The sequence below is a fragment of the Orbicella franksi genome, chromosome 4 (genome assembly GCF_964199315.1).
Source record: "Orbicella franksi chromosome 4, jaOrbFran1.1, whole genome shotgun sequence".
In the NCBI taxonomy this organism is placed as follows: Eukaryota; Metazoa; Cnidaria; class Anthozoa; order Scleractinia; family Merulinidae; genus Orbicella; species Orbicella franksi.
Window position 1 is genome coordinate 32,316,819 of NC_138148.1, and position 20,750 is coordinate 32,337,568.

The 20,750-nt window shown below is 37.2% G+C and overlaps 3 protein-coding genes across 3 annotated transcripts; 2 read left to right on the forward strand and 1 right to left on the reverse strand.

Annotated features, from left to right (window-relative positions):
- Window positions 1–319: 319 nt before the first annotated feature.
- On the reverse strand, window positions 320–6,257 carry LOC145484034 (cell growth regulator with RING finger domain protein 1-like). Its single transcript, XM_081462637.1, has 5 exons — window positions 5,963–6,257; window positions 4,037–4,274; window positions 3,430–3,601; window positions 2,741–2,851; window positions 320–1,743 (listed from the first exon to the last, which is right to left on the reverse strand). Exons 1-5 carry the CDS (start codon window positions 6,189–6,191, stop codon window positions 1,360–1,362), a joined length of 1,134 nt encoding a protein of 377 aa, XP_081318763.1. The 5' UTR covers window positions 6,192–6,257; the 3' UTR covers window positions 320–1,359.
- Window positions 6,258–6,287: 30 nt separating this feature from the next.
- LOC145484039 (L-rhamnose mutarotase-like) lies at window positions 6,288–7,831 on the forward strand. The gene is made up of 3 exons (XM_081462643.1): window positions 6,288–6,425; window positions 6,707–6,800; window positions 7,256–7,831. Exons 1-3 carry the CDS (start codon window positions 6,321–6,323, stop codon window positions 7,450–7,452), a joined length of 396 nt encoding a protein of 131 aa, XP_081318769.1. The 5' UTR covers window positions 6,288–6,320; the 3' UTR covers window positions 7,453–7,831.
- A 3,233-nt stretch (window positions 7,832–11,064) lies between these two features.
- LOC145484042 (E3 ubiquitin-protein ligase FANCL-like) lies at window positions 11,065–20,676 on the forward strand. Its single transcript, XM_081462646.1, has 15 exons — window positions 11,065–11,184; window positions 11,274–11,332; window positions 11,532–11,592; window positions 11,980–12,036; window positions 12,935–13,032; window positions 13,509–13,556; window positions 13,855–13,903; window positions 14,644–14,715; window positions 15,421–15,459; window positions 15,953–16,151; window positions 16,299–16,344; window positions 16,896–16,977; window positions 17,722–17,838; window positions 18,619–18,690; window positions 19,447–20,676. Exons 1-15 carry the CDS (start codon window positions 11,065–11,067, stop codon window positions 19,477–19,479), a joined length of 1,152 nt encoding a protein of 383 aa, XP_081318772.1. The 3' UTR covers window positions 19,480–20,676.
- Window positions 20,677–20,750: the final 74 nt, after the last annotated feature.

Genomic DNA, 20,750 nt, shown 5'->3' on the forward strand with positions numbered 1-20,750 from the left:
TTAACCCACTGAAAGGCACAGTTTTTGGATGCAATTTTGTCACCATGAATGGAGCATCAGAATGACCAAAAGATGGTGTTTCTCAAGTCCTTAAATTCTGGTCAAGTTTCATACATATTTACCTGATTGAAATACCTTTGCCAGAAAAAACCCATAAACCATAAAAGGTGAAATACGACCCTTTTCACAATTAACTTTTGTCAGTTGCATTACAATATAAACCAACTTGTATGAAAAGCAATTTCATACGATATTGTAGTTTCTGCCCAAATATCTGTCATATCCATGCTGGGTTATCCTAAATTAATGCAAGTGAGGGCCATACTGTAAGTTACGGTCTGAGTTTAAAAAAAAAGAGTTGCGGTCCGAGTTTTTTCCCCATCCATTTATGGCCCAAGCGCGAAGCACATGGGGCATAAATCAAAGGGGGAAAAACAAGGACCCGTAACTTACAGTACGAGCTAAGAATGCGAGGTTAGTAAGATGTCTATTATATCTCTACTGTGTGTCTGCCGGGTTTGGGAACGATTTCTATTCACGCAGAGTGGCTTCAAATTTCTGATGCACCTCGAAAGCAAAACGAGTCAATTTGAAATCGTTTTTAAATCAGCAATTGTTGTTAGCAGCTTTTAATACACATTATTGCAGAAGTAAAAGAAAGTTTCAAACTTTTACTTGCTCTAAAAGTTAAAAACACTTGGCGATAAAGCACGAAACATTTCAGCAACAAAAACAGCTTTAAATTTTAGAGGGGTGTACAGTTGAATATGGCCTGCTAAATTGACCAATCACAGCATGCGTACTAACTGAGAGATATCATAATAATTAATATTCAGTCTTTTTTCCCTTGCCTGAGAGGCACAGTGGATCAGGGGTAGTGTGCTGAACTCGGGATCTAATTATTCAGGTTCAATCCACTGGCCGGGGACATTGTTCTGTTCTTGGGCTAGACCCTTTACTTTCACAGTACCTCTCCCAACTCAGGTGTATAAATGGATACTGACAAATTTACATTTTGTGTAATACTTAATGGTAACCCTTCAACAGACAACAGTTTGCCATTCAGGGGATGGGGGTGGGGAATACTGCCAGTCGCTTACAGAAACCAGGATAAGCTTGGGTGGTATGGACCGCAGCTCCATGCAGACTTTACCTTACTTTTTCCAGTCATTCAAAAGAAATGTACCAAGAAATCTGTTTGTTTATTTGTTTATTTATTTACTCCTTTATTCAATATTTATTAATTTAATGCCTGTTTTTTAAACTACTATCGGAACAGATATAAATTAAAGAAACTAGTAGATTGATGAACTGCAGTATTGAAAATACACCATAACGTTGAGTAATTTTGTAGATTAATCAGCTTGCAGAAAATACGCCTCTTAGAATTTCACCTATTGACATTCTCTTAAGTTCAGTGCTGACATTAGACTCGGCATCGTCAATAAATGGTTCATCTTGTACCTTAAAATATGATTGGATGGGCCCTCGGCACATAGGGCAATAACTAAGCTTCTGGAAACAGAGTCCACATATGCATGCATGCCTGCATGGTAGGAAGGCCCTGGTCACAGGCAGTGCTCGGCAAACAATACACACTGCATTACTCAGTTCAGATGATGCGGCAGATAAATTGCCATCTTCAGGTAGTGATGATGATGATGCTACTTGGGTTGATGTCCTTTGACTGGATGGTGAGGTCTGTGTTTCTGTGATATCATCACTCTCTGCTACAAATAGTTTCTATGGATTAAGAATCAAGGGGCAGGGGTTTGAGGGAAAAAAGCTTGGTTAGCAAAGGACAGTTCCTGAATAGGTTTAGCTTCAGTACACATCTTTGGGCTCAAGTTCAGGTCAGTGATTATCAGAGGTTTTTAGTTATAGAGGAAAGAGTGGTTTTCACTGGAGTGTGCAAAGTAATTCGTATTTGCTTTGATTTACCACAAAAAGCAATTGGTTTAAAAACTTGCGCCACTTAGTCTTCCAATCAGAAGTAAAACCAAAACCAATTGTGACTCTCACATGTTTTGCCACGTGTTGTGTCTGGTACAAAATACTTGCTTTGAGTTTTCATTGGTTCACTGCATTGTCCGAGCCCTTTGTGATTACAAGTGACCAAAGTGATTTCTTTGGTTTTGGTTTTTGTGAGACTCAATTGAAAACAACTCTAAGCATTCAAAGATTTACATTGTATGACTGAAAAAAAAAGGAGAACTAAAGAATGTCCTCAACCTCATTCTTACACTTTGTTTCCCCCCCCCCGGCCCCAGGGGGGTACTCTATTAAGTTTTATAAGGGGAGGCTCTGCCCCAGGGTCCAATCTCTTACCATTTTGCATACCATTTTGACAGAAAAGGTAACCCTTTCACACCTGAAGAACACTGTATCCCTTTCCTAAACCCTTGGAATGAACTTAATAAACAATACGACAGGAGAACATCAAGCATTACCAGAAAAACAAGCATTACTCATTCAGTTTACATTCACATTGTACCTAAATGCCTTTCATATACCTAAAGCCTAAAAAAGGTACCCCTTTTGAACGGATCAGCCTCTTCATATAGGCCATTATAGGGAGTTCCCCTTCCCCCTGCCCAGGGTTCTTCTCGACCCTCCTCCCTGGGAAAAAAAACTGATTTTGATTTGTCCTTCAACAAACAAAATTACACAGTCCTGAGCATTAATATCATACTGACAAATCTTCAATTTCTGGATTATGGATTCACATGACATAACATACCTTGATGCTGTATATTTTCCCCTCTGCAGTTTGTACACACTGCATCGCTATGCTGCTGGTATGTTTACCAGCAGAAGAATGCAAAAGATTTATCACTGTTATAAGAGCAACCTGAAATGAGGGTGTAAAGTGAAACTATTAAGTTACCAGCCTGTCACTAAAATCAACATTGGCAGAATTCATAAGGTACTAGGGACGATTACTCGTCCAGGACGAATTAACCGTCTGAGATGCGTAATTTGTCTGCTTGAGATGGATAACTTGTCCAAGCATAAATCCAAATTCCTCTTCCTCTGATTCGTCTGTCAGCATGTCTTGAAGATGTGCTGACTGATGAATCAAAGATCAACATCTTGATCAATACTCGGTCGACCCTTGATCCACATCTCAGTCAACAGTCAGTTGAGAGTTGACTAATTTTTGCAGTCCATCAACCATCGAGTGTCAATCGAGATGTCAATCGAGTGTCAGTCTAGTGTTGACCGAGTATCAATCAAGAAGTTGATCGAGATGTCAATCAAGATGTTAATAAAGTGTTGATTGAGGGTCAATAGAGGGAATTGATCGACACTTGGCTGCAGATGCTTACAATTATTAGTACACTGTCAAGATTCTGATGTACAAGGGACTTCAATTATGAAAGTGCTCAATCCATATTTGTGGTTCCACTGTATCACAAGGTATCTTACAATGTCAGAGAGTTGTTGTGGTCCACGTTCATCGTCTCTCATGGACATCTCTACAGTCACCACTAGCGCATATTTCAAGCTGCTTGTGGTGCCAGCACCATTCATTGGTGGTTCATATTCCAGATCTGATGGAGGCACAGCCAAGATTTCCATGTCTGACCCAGCCTCATAGCTGTACTGATATTAAGGAAGTCTTAAAATTAAGATAGATCAAGTCTATACCATTTCAGGCACATGAGGAACAAATAGCTCCAATAGCTAATAATCTGTTACCTGCCAATTTTGATTTCCTTTGTTGCAATGGGTTGGATGGGAAAGTAAAAATTAGTAAGGCATAGGCTCTGTTCAACCACTTAGTAAAATTTTACATGCAGCATTGACTGTCAGGGTTCATAAAATGTGCCGTCTGGTTGTCCAGGACAAGTAGATTGTCCTACCTAGCAAGTAACTTTTTATTTTCACTCGCCTGATGGGCAAGGGCCCAGGCAAGTCATCTGCCAACTAAATAAAAAAAAGTAAACTAAGACTTGCCCAGGGCAAGGAAAATTTCAGAGTTCATTGTCTGGAAGGCAAGCTAGAATTCATGATTGTGGTTTGTCAAGGATACAATTCTGATGCACTGCGGTCCTTGTATGAACCCTGCAGGATATGTTCAAGTGGAATGACACGCATACTAGGCACATCCTCTAAATCAGAATCACTGCTGTCATCTTGTGTATCATCAAACATGCTTCTTTGCTGTGTGTTCTCTTCACAAAGGGCAGCATCCATAGCAGTCTTCTTAACTTCCCAGTAAAACGTCACATAGCATGGGACAGTTGTACTCAGAAGAAACTCTACTGGCCCTATATAGTTGAAAAACATTGTTCTTCATTGACTTTAAACATAAATTCTAAAAAATATAACTTTTTATAAATTTATTTTCATAATAAGTTGGTCAGAAGTCTGATTGGAAAGAGTATAGATTTTCGTCACTAAGGTATTGTAAAAACTTTGTAATTGTTGGGGAATTGTTTGGAATGGTAAAAGTATGATATAACATATCTGGCTATAGCTGTAACTACACTGGGTGTAATCTAAAATATTCAAAATTTCATAGAAATGAAGTTCTTTATTGGAAACATTAGTATTTTATGTACAAGATTGTGCTAAAATTCATTAAGTCTTTCTTTTGCATGCAAATGTAATAATTTGTCTAGTCAACATCATTTGAACTGGGATCTCATTCCAGTTTACTATTAAAGCAAAAGTGCAGGTACAGTTTCAGTAAGCTTAGCTTTTAGTTCAATAAAGGCATTGAATGATACAATTTGTTTTTTATTTCATAAGGTCAATTGATCTTGAAGGTGACAGTTTACAAACAGTTTTATCAGTCAGGGTAGGTTGACTGTTTTTGCAGTTTCTAGTAAGTGTTTGGGAATTGCAGAAATGACCTGGATGTGGCTTGCAAACTTACATTAAGTGTTTTGTTATACCTCCTGACTCAAAAAACAGAAAAACTGTGAAGAAAGATTTGCTTAACACCCTTGCATGCGGTAGCTGTGCCCACAGTATGAACAGCAGCCAAAACTGAGCTGTCCTACCAAAATGACACAGCAAAAGTCTTCTTCTTCGCAGCTAACAAAAGATTAAGAAAAGACAATACTAAAGTTGCTTTGGGTTCTTCTGTTGCTTAGGTTTGATTTGACAAGGAACAGTATATTTTGTTGTAAATGACTCAACTATTTTCCTACCTGGCAACAGTGATCAAAGAATGAGTTGCCAAACATGAGTGACCCATTTTTGGTGCCAAATTAAATGCTTGGACACAAAATGTTCAAGTTTTCTCTTTTGTTAATCTCATATGTTTTTGCAAATACAAATCCCTTTTCTGGAATAATGAATGCCCTCTCGAGTGAAAAATGTTGTCCAACTTCAATGCTCTTCCTGTTGACATGCATTTGACGTCAAGCTGACTGGCACACAAATTTGCTGTGGTTTCAAGGTGCACAACCTGATCATGTGTGAGTTGAAAGTTCAAGTTGTTGTTTCCCTAGGGAGTGTGAGTTTTGACCCATGACATGTGACACGTTTTCCTCCAATTGGAAAACGTGTTTGAATTGGAAGGTAGGACAATTTGTTTTATACCTTCATCTGAATTCTCGGAAGGACAAAACCTATTCGTTTTCACTCTTATTTAAGCCTATGGTGGGACTATTTCCAAACAAAGCGACCCAAGAACATTCTTTGAATATTGACAAATGATGTTTGAGTGACTTAAAACGATACAAATGGCCACGTATTTCTTTTTTTCTGTACAGTGGTGTGTTAAGATGGCTAATTTGTCAGAAATCTACCGTTAACAACTGAGGTTTTCAATCCTTAAGTTTGCAATGTAAGCTCAAATTTGCAAGCTCATAGACGTTTGTGAGACCAGCCTTAGCTTGGTTGAACTAGTCGCACTGTAACAGACAGTCTGTTATTAAACGTAAGCTTGTTAAATTTATTAGCTAGTATAATTTGGATTTATAAACTTTTATTAATAGCAGATCACCTGTTTTTATCGTGGAACCATTCGTCAGCTGATCATCTGTCTTCAGTTTCAATAGGAATGGATTCTTTACACCAACCATATGTTGTGAAGGGATTTCCCTTGGAGGAAGATTAAAATGATCAAACATGGCCTCTCTTTCCATGGCACCTAGTCTGATTATAAACCGACCCAACATAAGAAAACATAACACAATTATCAAAGCGGACACTAGAGTCAACCAGTCCGCCATCTTGATAGCCTGCGATTTGGTTAGCGGCAGTAAATCGGTTACTACGTCATTTAAACCAAAGGAAGATTGATCAATACCAGCGACCCCGCAGCGACTAACCCAGCGACACACCCCGCGCGCAGCGACAAGATGGCTTCCACTTCTAAAATAGCAAAGAGATTGGGATCTGTCATCAAATTAAAGCCAGAATCGTATGAGAAGTACAAAGAACTGCATGCTGCAGTATGGCCACAGGTAATAAGTAGTTATCTGATCTGATCTGCGTCCCTTTAACTAGACCTGAATATTCATACGAATCGAACTCTCATTTTTTCGAACCTCCCGACAACTCGAACCAAAGGTCGTTTCCCCTCCTCAGTAAAATGCTGTAATTTTACCCCCGATTTCTCGAACTATCCGATTTTTCGAACCACTTTTCATTTCCCTTGGAGGTTCGAAAAATCGGGATTCCACTGTATTTAAGCTTACAACCATTTATCATTAATTGGCTGTACATGTTATTGGGTCAATTCCAGGTGTTGCAAAGAATATACGACAGCAATATCAGAAACTACACCATTTATTATGACAAATATCACCAGTTATTGTTCTCTCACATGGAATATATCGGTAAGTCTACTAAGAAAGGAATAATTACCGTAATTTAAATAATTAAAAAGGAATCGATACAATGGAAAAGCACTAGTGTGCTGTAAACCCCAGTACAGTACATTCTGAGGTGCACCATTTATTATGACAAATATCACCACTTATTGTTTTCTCACATGGAATATATCGGTAAGTCTTCGTAGAAATGAATAATTACTATTAAACAATTTGAAAGGAATTGTTGCCATGGAAAGTCTCTAGTGAGCTGTAAACCCCAGTACAGTGCATATTTCTGTAAAGTAAATATAGGTTAACCATGTGGAATGGAATAGTTTTTGAGCTTAAAAACAATGAAAATTACAATTTAACTGGTAACTTAATGGCTAATTAACCAGCAAATTTATTCATAACATTACAGTAATAAATTTGCAGCATTCTGATTGCAGCAATAATAACTAACTCTGGATTTTATTTAGGGGATGACTTGGAGAAGGACATGGCAGCAATAGGAAGTGATCCAGTCATGAGGGACTGGTGGAAGATCTGTGAACCTTGTCAGGAGTCATTAGATTGGACAGGGCCGCCACCGAGTGAGGGAGGCAAGGGAGGCAACTGGTGGGCTCCGATAGAGGAAGTATTCCATGATGGTCATCCATCTACACAGTACAAATAGAATGATTTAAAATAAAAAAAGTGCTCTAAACCTATTGGTATTGTAATTTAGTAAATAATATTTTTGATAGTACAGTGAGGAACAAGTGCAGAAATGAAAATCAAATTGTCATTGAAGAAACCCAGTAGTTATCAACTTTATTATGCAATATAAATTTTGGAACATGCAAGAGCACTCTAAGTTATCCTGGATCATCATAAAACAAAAGGCTTGAGAAACAGAAGACATCTATTCACAATCGTGACTTTTGACTTAGCATTCAAAGCCTGGATATGCAGTGAGTTATAACTGACTAGAAGATATTACATGTAAGGGACGAAAGGAAATTCCTTTTAAAAAATGAACTCAATAAACAGTGGTATTTCATATTTTTTCATAATTTGCTTTCTTTTGATATCATTACTTGGGTTCATTGGACGTTCTGTAACATCCAGAAGAATGGCCAGGAGAGTGATGGTCAACAAATTATGTTTTCAGCACTCACCTGGTGATGTAAAAACATAAAAAGGGTCTGAGACCAAAACAATTGTACAAAATTTTTCAATTTATTTAGTGGATTGGGATTGTCTGTCCTTAACCTTTTTTAACTTCGTAAATTTTTCGGTTTAAACCCTCCACCCCTCTTGAAAGTTAATCTTCAGGACAGTACAGTTTTTCCCGCCTGCTGAATCCTGATTAGTCAATTCTAATTCGAGGCGTGGCAACCATATGTAAGGAGGGCTTACAAAATTCTCTTACCCTTCTCTCCACAAAACGAAGTCACTACTGTCAGTACAAATGTCTAGCATCCAGCACTGCTGAGATTGCACTCAGATATTTTAATTCACATACATAAATACATACATTTATTGAATCTCCCCCAATAGGGGCTTTTCAGCCACAAATTGGTGCAAAAGACCCATTGACGTCAGCTTTTCATGCGTCTGTCCTGTTAATGATCATGAATTTCGTCATAGCATTGTCAAAGTAGCTGTGGATCCACGAGGCAATAGCCGAGTGGTTCCGCAGACTACTGGTACTTTGACAATGTTTTGACGAAATTCATTGTCAATAATAGGACAGAAGCATGAAAAACTGACATCAATTTGTTTTTTACGATAACAAACTGTCAGATTGTCCGCTCTTGCTCATTGATGCATCGCGTAAATTTTAAATTCATGTGTCTGTCTGCTTATTGACAATGAAAATTAGCCAATAAGCAAGCGAGAATTTCTGCAGTTATCGTAAAAAAAATTACTTTACAATAGTATAAAAATCAAAGTGCTCTATGAGCAAACTTGTCGATTTGCCAGTGGATCATGATTGACGTGTGGCTTACGGGTTATTCTGCTTATTCGAGTTACCATATTGACTTCTGGCAATACTTGTTATAACAGCAGTCTTTTAAAGAAAAGAATGACTTTTCCGGCATGTTACATGAGTACAAGAACTGACAAAGTTCCACTACATGACCTGCGTTGCTGAAGACGAAAGCTTAGTCTGCTTTACGCGACTCAACGGCGTTAGATCGAGTGCGAATAGGTGATCAATAGGTTGCGAATACGATCGAAGGGACTCTACTCGAAAAAAAAAAAAAAACACCCGACGAATCCGGGAATCGAACTTGGCTTCACTAGATTGGAACGCGGGTGCTAACCATACTAACACGTGATCAAATTTCTCCGGCGTAGTGTAGGCGGGGCCTTACGCTCCCTTTTAGACTTTTAGTATTGACTGTGCTAGATTGCCTTTCTTCCTCTGCGACTAAATCGATTTACATCGGGGAAACTACAAGCATCTCTAGTCTGTAAGGACAAGAAATCACTATGGAGGTTTCCCTGATATATCAGAAGTGCCTTCCTGTGCTCCGTGTCACACGAGGTCATCATCGTGGTAGAGAGAAAGGAAACGAGAAAACCACGAAAGACAAAGTTGTGCACGGGTGCTTTTTTTAGTAGGCTTTCACCGTGTTTGGCCATGGAGTTAATTGTCTCTTTATAAAATCAGCGTAAAAATATCATGAACTTCACGGTACAGTATTTCCTATATTAAGGCCACCGTGGATAAGCTCTCCCTCCTCAAATAAAGTCGGGTAGTAACTCTTGCAACAAAAGAACAGACAAAAGGAGCCCGAAGCAACAATTAGCTGCTATAATGAGGCGACACATAGAATTACAGGCTTACAAGAGGTGCCAAACTTCCCCTCGAATATGCACCTCTCTGGAATCGTAAAGGTCAAACCGTCCTTAGAAAACAGTCTGAATGAATGCATGACGTGAGAGAAGTTGTCATTACTCTAAATTTCAACGGATAAAGTTCCTATCAGATTTGATAAGTCGCTCTTTAGCTCCTTGGTAGTTTTTTTTTTCTCTGAATGATTGTGCTGGCAGTCATCTTCCACGGGGAAGTTCCCTTATAAAAAAGACGGGGATGTTTGTCGTACCTTTTAGGGGTTAAGAAGCGGTTTTATTTGGTACCTTAGGATGTCCAGCCTCAAAAGGTCCACAGCGGGAGCTTTCGTGGTAGCTTAAAGGGTATTGAGACGAAAAAATATGACGGGGGATATTTGACAATCAACTTTACGAGTAGAAGATATTCGAAGCAATCGTCTTTATCGCCATTAAAAGTTATGAAAGCGTCAGTTAATGTGTTGTTTTAGAATTGCTGCCTCTTAGGGTTGAAAAAATATTTAAGCCACGGCCAAAAAACGGGATTTGGTACCTCGTAGGGGTTCTTTTCAAAATTTCCGACGAGCACCATCTTGACTGCATAAGAAAAGCATTCATTAATACCTTCCCTTCAGCCTGCTTATTCATCTGTTGATATTATATCTGCCAAGTCAGCTCCTTCGTTACCGTGTTCCTTTTATCCTCAGTTTTTCTTGCTGTAAAGGATTTCGTTCTCTTCTTTAATTAATCCAGCCCATTTTTTCTGACCACGCTTTTGAGAAATTCTTCTTCGTGATCGGACTTCACTTGATGTAACTAAGGACGCTGCCTTATTGGTCAGTCGAGCAGATTAATGGCTCTGCCTTAGTCTCTTCTGTCTTTGTTTCGACTGTTTTCTAAGCTTATGCAGTGGGAGCTATCCCGTCAGTTTTTGTTTCCTCAGGTATTTCGCGAAACAAGGCATCTAGCGAGGACAGTTTACGAGGAGAGGGCAAATTTCTCGTGTCATCTGTAAGCCAGCATTTGCTTTATCGAACAAAATACTTTTCGATGGCAGGGCGCTCATAAAAATAGTTGGCGAGCCTTGTTATGTTTCGTCGATTACCAATCGACCGATACTGGTATTGTGCGAATCAACGTGTCTAGCGAGGACAGTGTTTGAAGGGAGGGCATAATTTTTAGTGCCATGCACTCTTGCATATATGAGTAATAACTAATTTTTCGTTTCGTTTCGCTGAATACCGTAAGCCTTGTATAATTATGTTAATCTATTTTTAAGGAAAGTTGGTGTGATATCTTGTGAGTTTTACCAACTAAATTTTAAATGTAGATTATGTAGATGTAGAATTTCAAACTCAAACAAAGAGCTTTGTAGACTCTTTGTGCCTCACCCCGGCCCCACCCCGTTGCACCTAAAAACTATCGGCTATGTCAGCGGTATGTCATTTATTTGTGTTGGTACTTCATGTGTTGGAATAGTGACAAAATGGTGGGAGCTGGGAGACTTCATCTTTTGGATGTATCTCCACAGCTTATACTTCAAGACAGGACGAAAAGGTTTTACGACGGCTACATCACAGTATGCGTAAGTAGGAGGGGAAAATATTTGGCTGTCTAATGTTTATTGGTTTTTTATAATTGCTTTACTTTATTGTTTTATCTACCATTTTGCAGAAGAAGAGTTTCCGAATTTCCATCGAAATTCCTGAGAACAATTCATTGAAAGATGCCAGGTGGGTTTACTTACCCAGCGAATTTGCCGCGTTTGAAGTTTTTAGCATCGGGTGATGTTTTTGCAGGTAGAAAATGGAATGTTCCACAGCAAGGTAGTCAGAAGTGCACTAAGTTAGGGGGGGGGGGTCACTTTTTAGAAAGGGGGTACTTATTGGAAGGGAGGCACTAAATTTACACACGCTGTGTATGTATCTCTAGGATTGAATGTGGATGGAAACTGCGGCATTTACTAAGAGGTTGTGAAAGTGTCATAAAACAGGTAATATAGCCGTGGATTATGAAAATGATCAGTTTTATAGTTATGCAGTGATTGGATTAAAGTGATGAAGCTTGACTTGATATCTCTTGTGCAATTTAAAACTTCCTTACTTTTCACAATACCTTATTTCCTTCCTTGTTTACTTAAAAATCTGCCTTTGAATAAGGGCTGCATATAACAGCAAAAATGTAATTACTGCACCTTTCAGTAACATGTGGACTCTAAAATTCAAAACTCAACCGACAAATGCGTTTTTCGCTATTGTAATAAAATGTTTGGCGGCTCCTCCCAGCTTCTGACTACTGCTGGGCACTGTTTCATTGTCTGAACTGTGCTCAACGATTTGTGATACTGAATTTTAAGTTAACAATTTTTTTCTTTCTGTAGAGGCTAACACAGAGTGTTGATCTACCATCTTTCTTGCTGGAACTCAAGAGCATTCTGGTGTGTACAATGTATTTGTTGACTCTTGTGAAAATTTATACCGGTATGTTAAGAAGGTTATTGATTAGGTTTTGAATGTTGTTTCCTGAAAGCCCCAATAGTGTATTAGAACATTTCCTGTAGAACGTTCTTGTGAGATCCTGATTCTCTCTAAGGCATGTTTGATCCCTGGTCGGTAACTTCCCATATAAAATATACTAGTGGTAATCGTAGATTAAAGAGTGCATTTGAGTTTTAGTAGGCTTGGTAGGTTAAAAAAACAAAAATTCTAGGGAAAGCATTTTGTGCCTGAGCTGTTAGGTAGGCGTGACATTGGTCTCCCTTCAGCAGGGGCAAAAAGGATGGGGGTGCTCATTAGAAATTTTGAAAAGAACCCCTAAGAGGTACCAAGATGCTGTTTTGTTGGTGTGGCTTGAAGTTTCTTTCATCGGTTCAATCTTTTTGAAAAGACAAAAATCAACATTTCCATTTTAAGTTTTGATCTTCTTTATCTTATGTGAATATGTTCCTTTTCTTACTACCTTCCTCCATGTTGCTATCTGATTCCTCGTCGTCAATGAAGAAATTCAGTAAATACCATTCTTATTTTCACTTATGAGACAAAATTTTATCTCACCCATGCTATGCAGAGTGCATTTCCACAACTAACAAAGTATTGATAAAAGTGTACGGTTTTTGTAATTCTAATATGACTGGAGACAAAAAGTTTTGTTAATAAATCGGCGCATTGCGAGTTCCCAATCCCAGACATTTTTCTGGAGATATGGTAATATGTAGGCAGGTCTTAGAATGAATCAAATAATCTTAAAGTTATCTTTTTGTTGTATTTGAGATTTCAGAGAACAATATTTTTGTCTTAGTTTCATAAGTCTATTAATCATGCTTATTATTTTAATAGGAAAAGCTTCTGGAATGCCAAAAATCAGAAAAAGTTGTTTCACAACCACATGTATACACACATTTGGTGACAGAGTTGGAAACTATTGGATGGGAGAAGTGAGTTTCATTATATTCAGCCATTAATATATAAAATGTACAGTGTACCTGTTTTTCAAGTCTTTAAGTCCAGACTGGTAGAAATACTTTGCAAAAAAATGATCTGTTACAAAAAGGGTAATGTGGTAAAGTTTCTTTTTGATCATAGATATTTCAGTCTTTGCGTTACTAACAGAAAGGTCTGTTATTAAGAGACAAGGAGTGGATGAAACGACTGTCTTATTTATAATTTCCCTCATGCTTTCTTCCTATCTTTTTAATGTTTTTCATTGTTCAGCAAGGCCTGACATAATTCAGAGCCAGTGATGCTTTGAGGAAAATATAAATAATTTGAAATGTATCATGTTAGGAATAATCAATTGTTTCATGAAAATTCAAGGCTGCATTTGGTTTGGCTGCAGGGTTGATGTGATTATATAAGTTTAAACTGTTTGGAAGACTATTCTAAGGAACATTTTATGTTTTTTTCTTGTTAGATTGGCATATGTGGATCCATCATTTCAAGTGTTAAAATTTGCAGCTAGGTAAATAAAAATATTACTTTGAACCCAAGTACATGTAGTTATCAGCACAGTCACTAATTTTAAAAAAAGCCTCACCAAATCCATCATGTTTGCAAATTGGTAACAGTTAATTTTAGGAATTCAGCCAGTACTAACACTGGATATCATGCAAATAAACTGCCACATGTACAGTAGATAGTCTTTTAAAAATAAAAAAACCTAACTAAAATTATTCAGTTGTGAACATTTTACTGGAAGGCACCCTGCCCTGCTAAGACACTTTAAGCTATTATAAGTAATCTCTCGTCATCTTTTTTAGAGACATTAAAGATAGAGAACATGTTATAACTATCCATCTATCACCTCAGGTAAGAATTAGATATCAATGATATTTGACACTCAGTAGTGTATAGAGGATATTATTTGGTGGTGCAAAGATATGAATTTTATTTGCGAGTGCTAAAAACAATATTTTACAAAATAATGAGTGCAGCAAGTGACTAAAATATTGTTTTGAACAGCAGAAAGTATTTAATTCATACCTTTAAGCGACTGTATAATATTCTTTTTATTACATAGAAAAAATGACTGTTTGCAACGGCGAGAAAGTGGGAAATGATGCATAGATATCTTCACTAGTGAGGATATGGAAAATACATCACTTGGGTTGGCTGGATTCAGTTTTGTTAGAATTTTATAATAAAAAACTGTTTGGAAAATTTAAAAGAAATCACTTAAAATGAAAAGATATTTACAAATAAAAATTGAAAAATTGAAAATATAAAATGAAAAATTTTGCATTGAACAGTTTAGACCCTGACAAAAAGAGTGGAGTCAAATCCAACAATCACAGCCTCAGGTGTTGCCTTTTGAACTCACTGAAAAAAAAGTTAACTGTTACTAGACTGCAAAGATAACTATTTGATGGCGGGGGAAATGCTTCCATTAGTTCAAGTTAGCATGTTAAGGCACAGTTCTGTCAGCATTGATTTTAGACATTTAACTACAAAACTGCACAACAAAAGGAACTAAATATTAATGTTTACAACTAACAATACAGACCAAACAAGCTACTGACAATAATCTGGCCATTTTTTTTTTTCATTAGCATCCTCTTGTAGCACCCACTTGTACCACAGACCTACCAGGACAACATTTTGCTTTCACTTGGTCATCCCAGGTAATTGAAACGTAGCATTTGCACCAACAAGTATGAAATTGATTCAGGACAGAAGCATATGAGCTTCTGTTCAGGATTAATAAGCCATGCCTTTTTGTTGGACTGTAGTTTTGGGTTCATAATTTCGGGGGATATGGCAGAGAACACAGCCACTAATTAAATCTAGATTTGCCAACCCTAATAGGACTTACTGGATTCCAATTCAGGCCATATTTGAGGGGGCACTCCTATGTAAAAAGGACAGGGTTGCTCATTGTACCTTTTAGAGGTTAAAAAGTTAAGGCGGCTTTCCTACCTCTAAGGGTACTCAGCCTCAAAAGGTCCACAATGACAACTTTTGCAGTACCTTTTAGGGTATTGAGCTGAAAAAAAAAAAATTGACAAGAGATTATCATAATGTGTTGCTTTGGAATTCCTACCTCTTAGGGGTGAAAAAAATTTCAAGCCACGCCCACAAAATGGGATCTTGGTACCTCTTAGAGAGTCCTTCCTTCCCCCCCCCCCCCCCCCCCCCGGCTATTTCTGTTATTGATTGTCTATGAACTAGGAATGTAACACAAATTTGGCAGGGCAGTGCTTAATCTCAAATCTTTCAATTCAAAAAGCCCAGTAGTTGCCTGATGCTTCCCACAATATACTTTTATTATTCAGTATCCTTACCTAATAATTTACAAATCTAAGACGCCTTTCTTTCTGTTTTTCCAGAGTCATTCTCTTCAACAGTTATATCATCAGTTTCAACAGGTCAGTTTTTACAGGGATATTTTAAGTTCCAAACATAAAATACTGTCTAATTCTTCATACACATTTGCTTACATTTCTATTAATCATAATTGATAGTTAAGAGAATTTTGTGGTATATAATTTATTTTTATTAAACTTGGATCTAATTAGAATGAGACTTCACAATAGCTGTTAGATTATAGTGTTCTACACCTATTGTTTTCTGTTATCAGGATGTGGTGAAAGAACCTGAGAGTATGCAAGAGTCAATATCATCAGCCTATTACATGGGAGAACATTCTTTTTGACTTTTTGAACGTCTTCAAATAGGGTGGTGCTACAGAACTGATGGGATTGTACATAAGCTGGCAGTCAACTGTCATTGAGTTAGATTAAGGGTTTATTTCCCTTGTCAGATGTTAAAGAGAAATTACTCTAGACATAATTTTCTCACTAATAATGTTTTTATCCTGGCTTTAATAAAATATATTTGAATTTATTTTTCTTCCATTAGGTTCTCTCTCAGTTTGAAGATTTCTGGGACATGCTTGATGAAATAGACAGTAACACTTGGGTCCTTGAACCTGATCATCCCTCCAGATCCTGTACTAGCAGAAGGATTGCTCTTGGTAACAATGCCTCTATACACATAGATCTGAACCCAGCAAATCCTAGACTTTTACCAGAATGCAGATTCATGGGTGCTGACAATGGTATTGAACAACGTTTTCTCTTTTGCATCTTGCATAGTAATAGCATTGTTATTTTAGAAGTTGGAGTTATATATTTGCCATCTTTCTCCTTAATATTTTTGTATTTGGCAAATCATTCATAGTGTTTTTATTATGATCATTTTGCAGTGATTGTTCCTCTACGAGAGCATCTGAATGCAAACATTCATTCCTGGTAAGAATTTCAGCAACTCTCATCAACTCTAACAAGAACCAACTGAAAGCTAACATATCAAGTTACCACCCACTTACTCTCAATTTGTAATATAAGTGAAGTCTGCATACAGTATGAGCCAAGGGTCCCATCAGGCCAGAGCTTCACAGGATTACCCCCCAGCATTAAATTTGTCGGTACCCATTTATACACCTGGGTGGAGAGAGGCACTGTGAGAGTTAAATGTCTTGCCCAAGAATACTACACGATGTCCCGGGCCAGGGCTTGAACCTGGAGCATGCGATCCAGAATATAGCGCACTAACCATGAGACCATCGTGCTTCCCACTAATTTGTAATATATTTTGGGCTTAAATTTGTTTTTGGTTTCAAAGTTTAAAACCAGTTTGATTTGATACTTTTCCTGTTTTGCAAGATTTCAAATAAAAAAACAATAATTTTAAATTCAAGTTAAATTTTCACTATTATTGAGCTATGATTGCTATGAGTATAATAACTGTCTTGCTGGTATGTCACACTGCTGATAACCTCAATAACAGATATTCTATTTAGGAATTCACAGTTATCAGTTTTGACAAATCTGGAGAGTTTACTGGGACAGAAATTTCCTTCTCCTTCCACAACAAAGAAAGAGGTACAATACAAAATTGTGAAAATTGCAACATTTATAAAGCGAAAGAAAACATTTTACATGTTAATTTCTATCAAGTTATAGAAACACAAGTAGAAGTTTGGGAGAATGTGAAATGCTGTGTGGACATGTGATTGAGCTGGTGGGAGCTTTTTCAAGTTCTCCCAAACTTTCACGATTTTTGCTATAACTTGACAGAAACATGAAGAAAATGTTTTCTATCTTTCTATTAGAAAACAGTCCAAAGACAAGAGTGGGCAATATGACTATGACAACTTTTTTGTGTTTCTGTTGAGTTATAGTTCAAAACATGATTTTTAACAAATCAGCCCACATGTTTTCTTTGGGTTAGTCATTCTGTAAATATAGTATAGCATTGCATATTATATATTTTTTGGAAAATTTTGATTTGGTTCATAAGACTTTGGATAACCAATAGTGTTCAGCACTGTTTGATTAGAGAATAGAAATTCTTTGTTTAATCAGGAAATCCACCAGAAATCCACCAGCCCCAGCTAGGGCAGATCTACCAGGGAGGACCAAACCCCCTTAATTAAAAAATGAGACATTACTTGGTCTCAGAATGCCAGTAATCCCATTTCTGATGACCTCAAAGATGTCCCTGGACCTTCTATGGCGGTCCCCTTCTCGAACCCACCTTTATCCGCCCCAGCCAAGTCTGTCAGACATGACTCTCTTGTATTAAAAGAGCACAGTGTTAATGATTATGCTTTTGTTTCATTGCAGGATTTCAGCATGGAGTGTGGTATTTGTTATGCCTATCGCCTTAATGACCTGATACCTGATAAAGCTTGTGATGATTCAAGATGTGGACAGCCTTTTCACAGCTTATGTCTCTATGAGGTTATCATTCAAGCCATTTTACTGTAGTTGTTATAACTGATAACAGCACTTAGGAGCTGCATTATTGTCCTCACTGGCCTGAAGGGGGGGGGGGTGGAGTTACTTTGTAAATCTTTGGGTAGGGGTGTGCTGTTGGGACAATGAACCCCTTACCCTATACTAGACCATCATGATCAGCTTGATTTTGCAATTCTATTCTAGACTTAAGACACCTAAAACCCCCACCATACCCCAGACTAGCTATTTTCCATACAGAAACTTTATCACTTAAAAATTGTTGTAGTCCAACAAATGCTAACTAAACCAATATCTTACAAAGTCACTTCCAAGTTTCATTTTCTATTATAGAACCCTGGGGAAAGAACCCTGTTCAGTCTACATTAAATTATTTACACACTGGCCACTTTTCTGTTAACTTACACCCCACTCTAGTCCAAAACCTTCCGATTTCTATATCCTATCCCAGACTAAACTACTTGAAAACCATACCCTTCACAGCAGCACATACTGATATAGCTTATAGATATTGGAGTACTCTACCCCCTGGGCTCACTGGTCTGTTTGACAATGCACTGATTTGGTATGTAGAAATTCATTTTTGATCATTCCACCCCATGTTTTCAAGTCTTTGTTTTAGAGTTAGTAGCTTCCCTTTTAAATTTATTACCATTGACAATGTTAATTGCCTAAGAACACTCGAATGTCTGGCCATGCTGAGCCATATATAACTGTCTAACCAGAAGTAGATGGTAATTTGATTCATTTATCTTTGATTGGTAGTGGTTGAGAGCTTTGCCTTCAAGTCGACAGAGTTTCAACTTGGTGTTTGGCGAGTGTCCTTACTGCAGCAAAGTGAGAAAACTGTTTATTGGTCTTGTGCTTGTGGCAGTTCATTAGGCCATTTCTGAGTTACCTTATGCCTTCCTGTCAAAATGAGTCCTTTTACAAAACCTTTCAAAATCATTCTATACGTGAAACACATTTACATGTACATATGAATTGTTTTGTACAAAGACTCGTTTTGACACAGAGGCACTAGGCAATTCACAAAAGACCTATTTTATATGTACACAAGATGTATGATTTTATTCAATAAAATGTTGTAAATTTTGGTGAGGCTATATTTATATTTTTATAATTAAGTTAATAAAATGCAATTTATCCTTGGTGAGAAAACAGATTTTCATATGTTTAAAAATGCATGTCGTGTGACACAATGTCAGATCGGACAGGGCTGTAGCTAGTAACAGGTGAACTCCCTCAGCCTTTTTTTTTTTTTGCATGATCTTAGTGTTGTGAATGAATGTAGTCTTCATGAACACTGGAATACCTCCATGTAGGAAGGGAGGTTAACCATGGATGTTGCCTCAGTCCACTTTTTTCTGGCTACTGCCTTGTAGTTTTTTCCATTGTTATTATTTAACTGAGACTTTGAAAACAGATAAGAAACAAAATTAATTTTTGTTGTCTTTTGTTTTTTGTTTTACAAAATTAATTATTTGCGTTGTCTTGTTTAAATTTTTGTGAGTTGATACCTTTACTGCTAATAGTCTTCAATGCAAGCAATCAATGAGAAATCACTAAATTCATTCTCTTATTCAATTTCAGCCAATTACAGTTAAAATGGTTTCAGGAAAATGAGGCTTAGTACAGGCTGCACTAGCTGAAGTTGATTGTTTTATTTGAATGCATCAAAACAGTGTGAAACAGACTCTTTGCTTTTCACTGCTTTCCGTTTATTTCAAAAGCAACATAAGGTAATTTGTATAGTATTGTATTAATGAACATGTCGGGGCTTTAACAGCACTGTACACTGACAATATCCAAACTTCCACTGTGAAAGAGTTTTGACACAATTTCAAGCTGCCAGTCTGAAGAGGTCATATTAATTTGTAAACAGTTGGGGGAAATCTTGGATGTTGTGGTCTTAAATGTTTATAACCTGATTCTCAAAATTTCCGAGGGTCATCTTTTCATTGTCCCTACCTCACTTCCCTCCTCTGAGTAGAAGTGAGCAACCTTGCAGAATGCACTGTCTGAGAATCAGGCTTTGGGATTGGCGCACAGGCTAGGGGAACAGGGGGTTGCAGCTCCCCCCCCCCCCCCCAAAGTGTGTTTGTATTACCATTTCAGCGACACTAATGCTTTCGGGCATTGTATAGTTTTTCTGGGCAAGGTCCAAAGGTGCCTGTACACCTATAGGCTATGGTCTGTATGGACAACAGCAAAGAGATAACCCCAGTAAAATTCACTGTGTGAAAGGAGCTTGTTTTAATTATTACTCCTATCCATTCCTGTACAGACTTAATTACTTTATATGACACAATCATCAGTTTGTCAAAAGGATGATATTTCAATGAACTATTACAACTCTGTTTCAGTGATAAAAAAAATATATCTGTTTCCAAATATCCCTAATAAATATTGACATTACTGTTCGGTTTTTCTCTCTTTTAAAGTTGAAATAGTCACACCTCAGAACAAATGCCTTTTCTTAATGATTGTTGTTTTACTACAAAACTTCATCAAATTCCTCAACAAATGAATGTATTAAGAAGTATGAAAACAACGTAAATAAACCTCCAATTATTTTGCTTTATTGCATCATGACAAATTTTAAGTAATTTTCCTCCAGTTTGCACAAAAGCCAATTTACTGGCATGTACTAATATGTTTAAATCAAGAACTCAACAATGTTCCTGTAGCATAATTTAATTCAAAAATTTTCTCTGTACAGACATTATTTTACTGATTAGTCTACTACTTCAGGATCAGAAATTGAAAAATAATCAATAGTAAAATGGCTGAAACCTAGCTGAAACTTAGTAATGAATTGAAAAAAAGTTAGAGGGATTTAAATAAAAATATAATCTAGCCTTTTTGCTTATTACAAAAATAGAGGTATGTATAAA